Below are 12,697 nucleotides of genomic sequence, written 5' to 3'. Positions count from 1 at the left end.
CATGGGTAAACAGCAAGCCTGGCTCTGTTTAAAGGTAACAAAATCTGTCCACCACCACTTTGAAATCTAAATACATCAAGATTTTTGAGGTTATTCATTAACATCTAGCCTATACATAATTTAGCTTTTTTTTAATTTTTTATTATTACACAAACAAGATATAGTCCTACAAGTTAATTAACACGCTTTAGTGTTGTTGGTAGGTGTTTTTTGTTGCATTTGGACAAATTTAAGTTAGCTGTTTTCCTGTTAAACTAAATTAATCCGCCGGCTGCTGGCGTTAGCTCGATATTTACCATACAAGCACAAGAGTGGTATCAATCTTGTTTTCTAACTCTCGGCAAGAAAGTGTATAGACGTATTTCCCAGAATGTCAGAACTAATCCTTTAAACCTGCATTTACTGATTAATATGGATTCTTGGGGGCAGCATAATAAACCGTAAAGACCAAGATATCTACTGAACAGGACATTTTACAGCTGAAAAATATACTCAATGGTAGATATACTCAATGGTAGACAAAGTAATGCCATCAGTGTTTCTATCATACATATCTCATACCTTTCTGAACAGATATCAATGTGTGTTTGTGATCCGCTCATATTAGCTGTTTTTTTAGTCAGGCTCTGGTGAGGAAGCCTGTTTGGTTTGGAGTCTGTCTCAACTTTCTACAGGTGTACTCTACCATCACAAGTTTCTCTACATAATTAAATCTCATTGTGAGCTTGGAGAAAAAGCCAATGTGATTTAGTTGCCAATTCCCTAAAGCCATTCAGTCTAATTAACTTATTCTCTATGTGTGATGCATTTGGGCGTGTGTGTGCACATGTTTGAAACTGATTTTTAACTGCTGCTCCAGTCCAACACACCCCCGGGTTTCCAACTGCTGCCACTGTGGTGTCTATTTAACTTCAAAGTTTAAAATGTCTTCCAGAAATTGCTTCTGTCTCAGTAGACGATGGAGGATCGTTAATATTTTTGTCTGCAGTCTGTATTGTCAAAATAAAGATCATAAAGACATGAGGAGTCGGTTCACTCTGTTGAAAGTGAATGAGTGTCTGTGTGAAGGTGACCCCACTCCCCCTTGTCTTTGCCGAGCAATAGAAAACAACTTAGTGTGCATTTATTCTCTAACAGCAAATGCACGAAGCAGAGAGTCAATGAGGGAGGCAGTGAGCTAAATCCATATAAGCTCTATTGAAATTCCCCCTCTGAGTGCGCAGACTGCCTCGTGTTATTGTATTTTTGCCTTCTGTTGTTGGCAGTCTGCTTTAGGATGCTCATTACTTTCTGTCTATAATGATGATATAAAGTAATATCCTTTTCTATCTTCTTCCTTCCCCACCCAGTGTGTACAGAGTCACAAATATGGTCACAGACAGTCTGAGGAAGCCTCTACGGATGCTTCTGGTGTGCACAATCACACCCATCATTAATATTTTGGCAGAAAGAGAGAGATTTGATGGAGTTGTTGCAGCTCTCAGAGAAAAATAAAAGATAAAGCATGCTCTGTTTTCAAAACTGTGTTTCTCTCTCGAGCCAATGCATACCACTATGACATCCAGACCAAAGGACTTCATAATGCTGTTAGGGGCTCATGTAAGCACACGTCCTCCTAGCACTGTGGCTGTGTCCACATGTGAATGGCCACACAGACACCGAGAGAGACTGCTGTATTCTGTCAAGAGGAAATTAGAGTGGTGACGAGTTGCTTGAAGTGACTCCATATTTAGATGCTGCAGCTCAAAGCTTCGACAGCTGATGGCTTTTCTTTTTGTTCTTCTATCATACTTCTTTTCACAAAGGAAGGTCCAAAATAGTGAAATACTCTGATCCAGATATAGATAGATGAGCACAAGAGAAGAATTTAGTGTCCTGCACGCACACAAATACTATTTATGCTACCAAAGCTACAAAGTGCCAGATCTTTATTCTATTTGAAGGAAGCCTCATCTGATTTCACGATTTAGTACACCAGTAATTTAAAAGAGCCGGTGTTTGAGTGAAAACCTGCAGACTCTGAGTCCTTCTTAGTATATAATCCCTCAACCCTGAACTCTCTCAGTCTCAGTCCAGGCTACAGGCCTCTTTAAGCTGCAGTTCTGCCATCCACCAGCAGAGGCACAAAATAAGCACAGCAGGGATTCATGTCCCCTCTTGATGTATAATCTGTTAATCTAGCCAGTTTTTTTTGGGATTATACCAGTACTATTTCTTCACTTTGGTGGTTAGTCTCCAATAATCATCTAGTCTGCATCATCATCTTTTTAGAATTAATGTCAAACGTGTTTGCTTTGACCAGAACGTATAGCACGATGACCTAGATGCCAAGACACTGAAGTAAGTAAAGTGATAGTCAAAGTGAATCCACTGATCTTCATGGATTATTTACTGGTTGCAAATGCACAGGGGGTTGTGTACAGTAATGTTGTTTTGTAGGGAGGATACTCACATTTCAAAAGCACATGCGTTCCCTTAAACACACACACACACACACACACACACACACACACACACACACACACACACACACACACACACACACACACATAGAGGCACTACTGAGAGTGGCATAGAGGGACTGTCATCCTTAGTCGATTTCAGCAGCTCTTGACTTATGTGTTAAATATTGAATGAAGATTTACTTTACCCGCTTCGGAAAGTCATGCAGCCATGAAAAAGTAATGGCAACAAAAAGATTTGTCATATTTTGTTGAGCGTGGATTGATGTCATCATAGCAATTATGTAACTTTGACCAACTTAAACTGGGTGAATTTAAAACCACAAGTGCAGATGCTGGATGTTGCTTGTTTTACCCCAACATTTCAAGATGCTAATAGAGTAAACCTGTAAAACGTTGAAGTGGGTGATGAATTTAAAAACAAACTTGCGATCAATTTACAATAATTACCACAAACGGAAGTTTGAGGCTTTGAGCTCCCTGAGAAGTTGCCAATTTAGCCCTGTTGGTAAACCATCTTAAAAATCTGCATTGCATGCTGTATATTATATGAAAAGTAATACTCTCAGAAAGTCTCTGCTCTCTATAGAAACAAAAAGGTGTCACATGTTAGTATGCTGCATGTTAGGACTTTAAGGGAAAAAGTTAGCCTTTAAGCTATTTTATTTCCCAAATTCCCCCAAAATGGTTGCAGATAACTAATATGGGGTGAGGTGTAAGTAATGTAGTGTACAACGATGTTCCGCCTACATGTGACCGCCTGTGATCACAGTGAGCCTGAGGAAGCGCCCCTGGCAGTGTAGTGGGAGTGAAGCGCCTCCTGTGTTATTTCCCCTCCTCTCCATCTTTTTACGCCGAACCAGAACCATTCATCTCTCCCCTCCTTCAGGCTTCACATCCGGGTCATCCGCTAGTATCTGTCTCTTGCGTCTGTGTGTCTGACAGTAACAATTATTTCTTCATCCGCCGCCGTGCTGTACTGCAGCCCTCTGCCCGACTGCGCGGCTCGCCGAGCGGACACTGCGCCTGGCGTGCACCGGTGATGATGGAGCCACGGGCGCTGTGAAGCTGCAGCCGGTCGCACAAAGGCAGGGATGAGACGGTAGGAGGCTTTTGTATGGGCCAGTCCGCGGTGATTAACTCGCCCTAACGATGTCTAAGAGCCTCAAGAAGAAAAACCACTGGACAAACAAAGTCCACGAAGCGGTGATCACCCGCGGGAAGGAAGGGGAGTTGGGGTTCGAGCTGAAGGGGGGCGCGGAGATCGGCCAGTTCCCCTACTTCGGCGAGGTGAAGCAGGGGAAGGGACTGATCCAGAGCGGCAAACTGGCCCAGGATGAGCTGCTGCTGGAGGTCAACAACATGCCAGTGGCCGGGCTCACCACCCGGGACGTGCTGGCCGTGATCAAACACTGCAAAGACCCGGTCCGCCTCAAATGTGTCAAGCAAGGTGAGATACGGTGAACATGAGAGGGGCTAGATTTAAGAGGCGGGGAGGAGTGTGCGTGTATGTGAGTGTGTGTGTGTGTGTGTGTGTGTGTGTGTGTGTGTGTGTGTGTGTGTGTGTGTGTGTGTGTGTGTGCTGTGTTTGTGTGTGTCGCTGGTTTGATTAAGATGCCATTTGTGCAGTCATCTGTCAGTCTGCACTAAAGGGACAAAGCACAGACCCATGCTTGGGCCTGTTTGTTATAATTACGAGACGTACTGATTGGTTTAGTCCACCAGGATCAGTTACTATAATGATTAGCCTATATGGAAGCCGGGAGCAGCCGCCGTTTGTTTATCACAGTGTCGCTGGTTCGATGCCACAGCCTGGAGGGGGTGTGTCCGTTTAGGCATCACGCCACAGCCTGCGGTTTTCTTCTTTTTTGATGGAGGACAGAGCTCGTTAAACCAAACAGGCCCGCGCCGTGGATGCAATGTTTTTCTCTTTGCTGCTGTTCAGTCTGAGCAGAAGACAGACAGACAGACAGACTGTCTGCTGACTGCCAGTCCACACCGTCTGTCTCATTGCAGTATAAGTATGCACTGATGAAAAATTAAACTTGTGTAGCTAAATGCTTTCATACTGATCAGCTCTGTGGTCAACTTAGTGTGCTTTAATTTCACACAAATTGCCTACACACACACACACACACACACACACACACACACACACACACACACACACACACACACACACACATATTTTGTTTATGAAATGTTCCTGAGTTCAGAAGTGGAAAATAATTGTGCAGGTCTCTTCCAGTCATGCTTTGAGGAGCTTTTGAGTGTTTTGTTATTGTCAGTCGGTGCAGTGTTATGTGTGATTATTGTGGCCTCTGAAGCTCGAGGCTTGTTTGAATGTTTCTGAGCATAGCAGTGGATTTATGGCAACAATGTTGACTGAGTGACCTGCTTCTGTCAGCCAGCGTAAAAGCAGACAGGGTCCCTATATGACTAGAACATCGGATTGTATTAACAGCGGAGGAGATAGTTATCGTCACACCCTCTGAGGCTCAGTTTAAGTCCTTATAAGTGGCTATAAGGGCTGCTTTCTCAGCCATGAAATTAGCATTACAGTGGCTTGTTTCTGGGACAAGAGGAGAGAATATAACAAACCAGTTTTTTTTTATTGTTGGACAATGCCGAGTTTGCTCACAGAGGATTTGTCTTCACACTCTTTGCCTGACTCTCTCAATCTCAGTGTTTCTGGGGGGTTGCGTCACTGTGATTGGTTATTGAGTTAGAGCTACTGACAGTGTAAGAGTACTGTCCTGTGATGTGTGAGGGGTTAAATGCTAATGTGCACGTATCTATTCTCTCTCCCCCCCTCCTTTCTTATCCATTTAAACATGAAGCTGTTTATTGAACTACCCACCTCACACAGCCGAACGTGATCTTTGAACGTCCTTGAGCACTCTGCTGTTTCTGCACTTGTTGTCGCCTTATATATTTTTTGCTCTGTCTGTATCTCTTGCTGTCATTCGTCCATTTGACTTCCACCCAGTAGAGAGCAGAGTGCATTTATGGCAGTGTGCTTGCAGACAGCTGCTGACACACTTGTGGCCCGCTGAGGAATCCTCTACAGTAGAAGCAGTCCAGTCGCTCTACTAAGAGGCCACACACGGCCAAAATCAGAGATGGATGTCCTGTCTGGGTACACAGTCATGTCTCACTGCTCATGCGAACATGCGCACACATTTACACATTTTAGCAGACTATTTTCAGTCAGGTAGAAACCCCCCTCCTGTCCCTGAGGGAGTACAACAGTGACAGCACGGCCTGATGGACCTCCAGAGTGAGCTTACAGTCTGACTGTGCCCTGACCTCCTCTCACACACCGTTTCATCTGCACTCATCGCAGATTTCAGGGAACATGCACATCCAAATACAGGATACTGCTTTTTAAGGAAGGGACTATCATACAGCTTTTACTGGCCCAAACCTGTTAAATTATTTGTGGTACTGCTGCATTCTCAGCCCAATATAATGTTCATATATAAGATATAGTTCTGTGTTGGCAAGTTTCCTTGCGCAACACAACAATCAAGACACCTTCCACTAGTGTCCAAAGACATCTTGTGCTATTCACACTATACAGTTCAAAAGTTTGGTATCGCCTACCACAAAAGCTTGATTTGTTCCAGTCAGATGGCTAAGAGGACTACTCTGTATTTTTAAATAGTTTTTTATGAATTTAGGTTGTAGAAAGTCCTCTAAATAGATTTTATTTAGTATGACGGGTTTGCAAAAAAAAGTAATGTTTTGTACATGGAGAAGAAAACACTGTACAATAGTTCAACCAGACTGACAATTGAAAGGGTAGAAAGAGCCAAAGATCCCTCTGAGCAACAGAGGAATAATAATAGAAGAAATCACCAGTCATTGGGAAAAGAAACTCAAAGATTATAGCATCAAAATATGTGCAGATTTAAATAGCAACCATTCCTGTTTCAGTGTCAAGTACATAATAATGCCTTTTACAAGCTGGAATATTATCAGACGTGTTGCTTTAGCAAAGCGTTTCTTAAAACATCACAGTAGAAATAGAAGGTTAGTCTAGGGATGGCAGCATTGGAATATCAGCTGAACATACTATGAACTGACTGATCAGTTTAAACCTCTTCAATCTAACCACTGATTAGACCACAGAAATCCCAAAGAAAAACAGCTACCCAAATATTTAGATCGCAAATGATAGTACCATGTGGTTCAATTATGATCGAGGGTCGCTTCTGGAATGGAAAACAAATTCAAAATCGAATTTTGTATTTGGGGTTAAAAATAGTTCCAACAGTATTCTCACCTGGCATGTAACACTATGGGCACATCAACTAAATGAAAGTTTAAAATCATTCTTTTTCTTTTGGGACCAAAACTGTTTCAAATGTAAATAATATCCTTGGTGTCTGAATTCTACTCTTTTTGTCTCTGTTAAACTAATCGTCAATGAAGGAAAGAAGAAAAACTAACTTTTGAATGGTAGTGTAACTACAAAATCAATTACTCAGTCAGTTGATGTTGTTTTGCAGAGAAATTATTTAAATGTGAGAGTTGAATTGCCAGGAAAGAAATGTTTGATTCTCCATCTCAAGAGGGCTGTTATTTATTCTCCCGCTGTGTGTGTGAGTGCATGCGTGTGTGTGTGTGTGTGTGTGTGTGTGTGTGTGTGTGTGTGTGTGTGTGTGTGTGTGTGTGTGTGTGTGTGTGTGCGCATCAAGGGTCTCAGTTCTCTATCATGCAAATTGATGTGCTGCAAATAAATCTCCAACTAATGGCAGTACAGCAATATAACAACACAAATCTTCCCCAGAAAATCAAAACAAAACAACAATTTGTATATTTATGTAAGAAAAACTCTGCAACCTTAACATCCTATTATCTGGAGCACAGGTGTAAACAAATAACTGGATCAAGGCTACATTTTATTTAGCTGCTTCAGTTTCTGGGTCCTGGTGTTGTACATGCTCACTGGCACACTGTCATGACTTACTGGGACAAATAAAACAGAGCCATCGTTAGTGTTATTAGTAACACCTGTGCTTTTCCTGCTGACAAGTCAAAACGTCTGCTGTGAAAAAGGCCCACTACAGCAATCAGTGTAACATTACATGCACACTCTATTGAAAGGATTGTTTTTGAGCTTCAATGATAAGAATATTTCCAAATGCATTTACAACAAAAAAACATATATAGTTATAGATTTTCTTTTAAATGTTGGGTACGAAATGAGTTACTGGCTCTGTCCATCTGTTTGTAATTATGTGATAAACATCTTTTGTCCGTGTTCATCTCCCCATCAGCACCAAGCAGGAGTGAAGTGAAAACGGCTGCTGGGTTCAGTGAGGCAGATTTCTAAAAGTGCCATGAAGATCATAACCGTCGAGAGGTGTTAGAACAGTATGGAGAGAAGTGTGATTGAGTGTGTGTGTGTGTGTGTGTAAGTGAGAAAGGGAGGTGGAGTTTCAAAAGAAGAGTATGGTGAAGGTGTGAGAATACACACTTCGGAAAACAGAAAATTCCATCTTGTGATGTTTTCAGATTATCTTTAGCAGATTCCTCATTTAATAAGTAAATAAATAATGATGTGTCTTTATTGTGCCAACTTGTCATAATGACTAATGCACAATGGACAAAATATTATGCTGATAACCTTGTCTTTGTCTTTCCTTTCTACCTAATTAAGCAACATTGCTACAGATTTCAGTTCACACAACATTGTGCTTGAATGGTTTCATAATTTTTGGTTTTGTCAGCTTCATTTAAGTGCTGCTTCGCATTAGTTTTTTTTCCTGTTCATTTTCTGTTTTTGGAAAAAAGGAAAACAATATTTCTCACAATTAAATAAGTATTGAAGCTATAAATAACCCAGCCCTTTTTTTGGTTGCCTTTAATTGGCATAAATCTTTTGTCATAAATAGCTATGGTGCAAATACAGTGATATAAATACTACTATGTCAGCTATTTTTAACCTTGTATTTTTTCATTCAGATTACATTAGTGCCGTCATCCCAGGATGAATCCACAACAAATGTTGTTCTGATTTACATAAGAAGAAAAAGACTATAAAAAATGCTATTTTCCCTTCTGTGGATAAGAAATGCAGACTTAAAGCCAGAAACATGTCACTGCTTACTGATTTTGCCTGTTTGTTCTTTCCAAATTGTGTTTTTGCCTCTCAGAGAGGAGTGTGGAGGAGAAAGACCCCAGGATGTTTCATCCATCTGAGATTATGAGAACAATATGCAGCGGTTTCTGAGGAAAAACAACATGATTTCAAACTGTTAACATTCCCTTTAACATCAAAAGTGGAGCACAGCCGGCCTCGGTCACACTGTGCAGCCGCTCTCGGCCAAAGCCTATATAGGCCAGGCTAGGTTAAGGAGCTCTACATTTACTAATGAAACTGTAAACATGAATTAAACAGATAAATAATATGAATTAGTCTTTTAAACTGTAACTTCCTTGTCCATTCCTATGACTGTACACAGCCCCCTTAGTTACTGTGCAACACCTCAGTATCAGAACCAGAATCATCGCTAATTATATGTCGGCTACTCAAAGGCCTACTAGGAATATGACCTCGGTTTTTTGTTGCTCGCTAAGTACATACACAGAAATAGACATATACCTGTTAAATTTTTCAGATTAACCACTCGAAATTCATAGTACTTTATAAAACAATGGGTCCCTGACTCCAGACAGAATGAAACAAAAACAGGGCTCATTTCCAGCTTTCGATAGTCCATGTTGCCGGCTGAAATGAAGACTGTTGCGAACAGATTTAAACAGCTTTATCATGCTAGCCTAAGCTAATGTTAATTTTAAAACCCTGTGAAAAAAGGTCTTATATATGCATGTGGTGGCTGTGTTGAAGATATAATGCTAAACTCTAATGCTATAATTTTTAGGCTGAGAGTTAAGCTGCAAGTCGTACGTCATTCATTCAAACATAAACTTTGAAATGTTTGTACCCTTACAACTGAAAAAAACAACCTTGGACAACAAACACAGTGGTCAGATTTATGCTTTAATATTCATATTTTTAAACTTCACTTTTTGCATAGGAGAGGATTTGTTGAGGAGGAATAATTGATGAGTTTGGCAAATGTCACGATATTAACAGCGTTTTTGGTGGGAGTGGGGGAGCATATAGCTTCCCCAAACAAGGTGCAGAACAGAGCTGCCATATTTACTCTAAATTCTGATATATTGGCTCAGCTCCCATTTCTCTATTCTGTAACCCTACAAAATAACATAATAAAGCTAATAACAGGTCCCTTGCCTTTGGAAGTAGGTTACTACTGTAGGTAGAAGGTGTATCTAGTTGGTCGGACTTGCTAACCTTTTTTTACTTTTGTCTTGCAATTTTTGGTTTTGGAAAAAGACACCATCCTCCAAACTCTTGACGTCTTGAGTATTGCATGCACAACTAGGCCTAGGCTCCCCATGCATAGTTATAATTGTTAAGCTAAGATTGGACAAACACAGTAAGTGGGAGGAGTTTAACTAGCAGTAAATGTGAGCACAAATCTCAGATTCACTGTCCATGAAATAATTGGTGTGTAATTTGCATTTGAATGTTTCTAGAAAGTAGACCTTGGGGAATTGTCAAGTTTCCTGACTCGGCTGTCCATGTCGTGCCAGTCCTCTTAATGTGGGTACAGTACGGAGGGACAGATGGAGCGGAGGGAGAGAAGGGGACCTTCTTCCTCTTGTGTCGCTTTGTTGATGAAAAGCTTGAAGAATCAGTGCATAGCATCCTGTCTGCTCTGTTGGTATTAATAACTCACCAAGAGATGAGTTCTGTCAGGAGCGGAGGATGATTTTATTGAGGCTAGAAGCTGCTGCAGCACGGCTCAGAGGATCAAACTAAAGCTGAGCAGGCCAATGACCAAATATCTAACCGGTCCAGTTAAGTGAATTAGGTCAATGTAATTCTCCTCACCATGGACATACTGCATGGGACAATCTGGGACTGTGCGGCTGCATGTGAAGTGTAGAGGCAATGTTTGTGTGACTAAGACATGACTGAAGGGAGATTTTGTCAAAACAATTTGCTATCCTTCAGTCATAGAATCAGTTTCTACCAACCACAATGATGTCAAATGTCTCATGCATTTGCTTCTTTTAGTAATAGTGGGCTATGATTGGTTGCGCTGTCTTGCGATCTCAAGTCTCAGCTGGAGATTTTGGCCTTAACAACATAGTTATCGTCTTTGTAAAGAGTCAGGTTTAAAGGGTTTTCTAGAAGCACAGACCTTTTGCTGATGGATCACCATGGCAATGTGACTTTATGATGCAGTGTGTGAGGAGGTCGTAAGTAATTCACACAAGTATGTTGCCAAGAAAAGCAGTTCATCTGGCTGAGATTAAACACCATATTCTTATGATTATTCATGATGTTTTTCTGTGTGTGTGTGTGTCTGTGTGTGTGTGTGCACATGTTTATTGTGGGAACAACAGGAAATGATAAGGTTGTTGATGCGTCTCTCTGTGTCATCTCAGCATTACATCAGATGTTTTGGTGAAATTAGATGATCAGAGGTAGCTGGTCATTAAAGTCATTACATAAAAGAGTCAGAGCACAAAGAGCTTGTATAAAAATCAAATCCTATTAAAATCTTTTGAATAGTTCTTTTTTGACAACTAACTTTTGGCACTGCAGAGTATATTTATATACTCGGTCTAAAAATGTCCACATCCTATCATGTCATCAGTGCTGAGCCAACAGACAGCATACTAATGTCATTTTACATTTAAAAATATGTTTTTACAAGGCATTTGTGTTGTAGCATGTGTAGAAACCACTCACTTGTATTTGTGCATGTTTGTATTTACACCTCCTCTTGATGGAGTATCCTTATCTTGAGTTAATTCATAGAGACTTATGTCCCTTTCACACAGGTGGGAGGTACCACAAATATTCCATCTCAAGACCAAGTAAGATTTCGGGGGAATTGCCAGTATGGCTATGTTGTGGATCTAATGGTAAATGGTCTGTACTTGTATTGCGCTTTTCTAGTCTTCTGACCATTTAAAGCACTTTAACACTACATGTCATCCTTCATCTAACTAACCATTCATACCCATCATTCACCCATTCATACTCTGAAGGCAGGGGATACCATGCAAGGGGCCACCTGCCCATCAGGACTCTAACTAACCATTCATACCCACACACACCGCAGGCACAGCTTGTGATGCAATTTAGGGTTAAGTGTCTTGCCCAAGGACACATCGACTAGCGGAGCTGAGGATCGAACCGCCTATCATCTGACTGAAGTATAAGTATTCAGTATTATTCAAAGTAGCTTTTTTACAAGTAAAAGTCCTGCGTTTAAATTTGACTTAAGTGCAAGAAAACAGGCCCCTATCATTATATATTACTTTACTTTTATTACTGATGCATCAATGCATGGGCAGCACTTTACTGATGTACTTGGTCGAGGTAGAGCTAGTTTTAGATACCATTGAGTCGTTTAATCTAAAACAATTCAGCATATTTTATAAACCCATCGTGTTTAGAAGGCAAAATCTCAATTTACAAAGTAACTGTTGAATAGAGCTCTAAATAAAATCAAATACATGTCGGGGAGAAAAAGTACCAGACTGAGAGACACAACCATCTCTCACCTCTAGAGATGGAGGTAGCTGGGACATTTGGCTCATCACGACTGCTGAATCAACGTGAACAGAAAGTAATTCAGTCTGTACATGTGTGACATTGTGTGTCTGGTGGCACACACACACATACACAAACAAATTCACAGTAGAAGACATGACATCTGTGTAGCGCACTGAAATACTGTATGTCATTTCATATTTCTTGCTGATTTAATATCATAGTGTCTATGTAAAATAATTTGCTTTAAATATGTGTTTTAAGTTCATTCATATTTGTATTACTTCAGTAGTTAATAACATTACCTAACTGTATGCTTGCTAACTGTAAAGGGAAGAGATTTGTTGTACTGACCCTTTAGAAGAGAGCGCTGTCGCTTTAAGAGTTTTTAGCAAATGTGATGCAGGCTGAAGGCAAAATGTGCTTGTGCTTAACCGTGGGATTTGTTAACAAAAGTTGCAAAACGACGATGGACGTGTTTTTGGACAGTTCATTTTAAGGGTGCAACATCTGCAAACAAATTGTATGTACTGTATGTGCTGAAACAAGAGTCCCCCCTCCCAGTTTTACAGAATCATATCTTATTCAGTCAGGCATGGTGGCACAGAAGGCAGCGGATGGTTTTCAT

The 12,697-nt window shown here is 40.7% G+C and overlaps 1 protein-coding gene across 5 annotated transcripts in view; it reads left to right on the top strand.

Annotated features, from left to right (window-relative positions):
• Positions 1-3,329: 3,329 nt before the first annotated feature.
• magi2b (membrane associated guanylate kinase, WW and PDZ domain containing 2b) overlaps positions 3,330-12,697 on the top strand; it is a 77,632-nt gene continuing 68,264 nt past the window's right edge. For 4 of the 5 annotated variants that reach the window (XM_068722794.1, XM_068722793.1, XM_068722799.1 and 1 more), the window contains exon 1: positions 3,331-3,912. In XM_068722794.1, coding sequence (XP_068578895.1) covers positions 3,615-3,912 — 298 coding nt within the window. In that variant the 5' untranslated portion in view covers positions 3,331-3,614. Of the gene's footprint in view, positions 3,913-12,697 lie in introns of all 5 variants that reach the window. The other variant, XM_068722798.1, reaches the window with a different exon arrangement.

Source organism: Cebidichthys violaceus, unplaced genomic scaffold, assembly GCF_023349555.1.
Source record: "Cebidichthys violaceus isolate CVI_PGR_0920_01 unplaced genomic scaffold, fCebVio1.0.p SCAF_3, whole genome shotgun sequence".
NCBI lineage: Eukaryota > Metazoa > Chordata > Actinopteri > Perciformes > Stichaeidae > Cebidichthys > Cebidichthys violaceus.
This window is presented reverse-complemented; position numbering and strand designations above follow the sequence as displayed.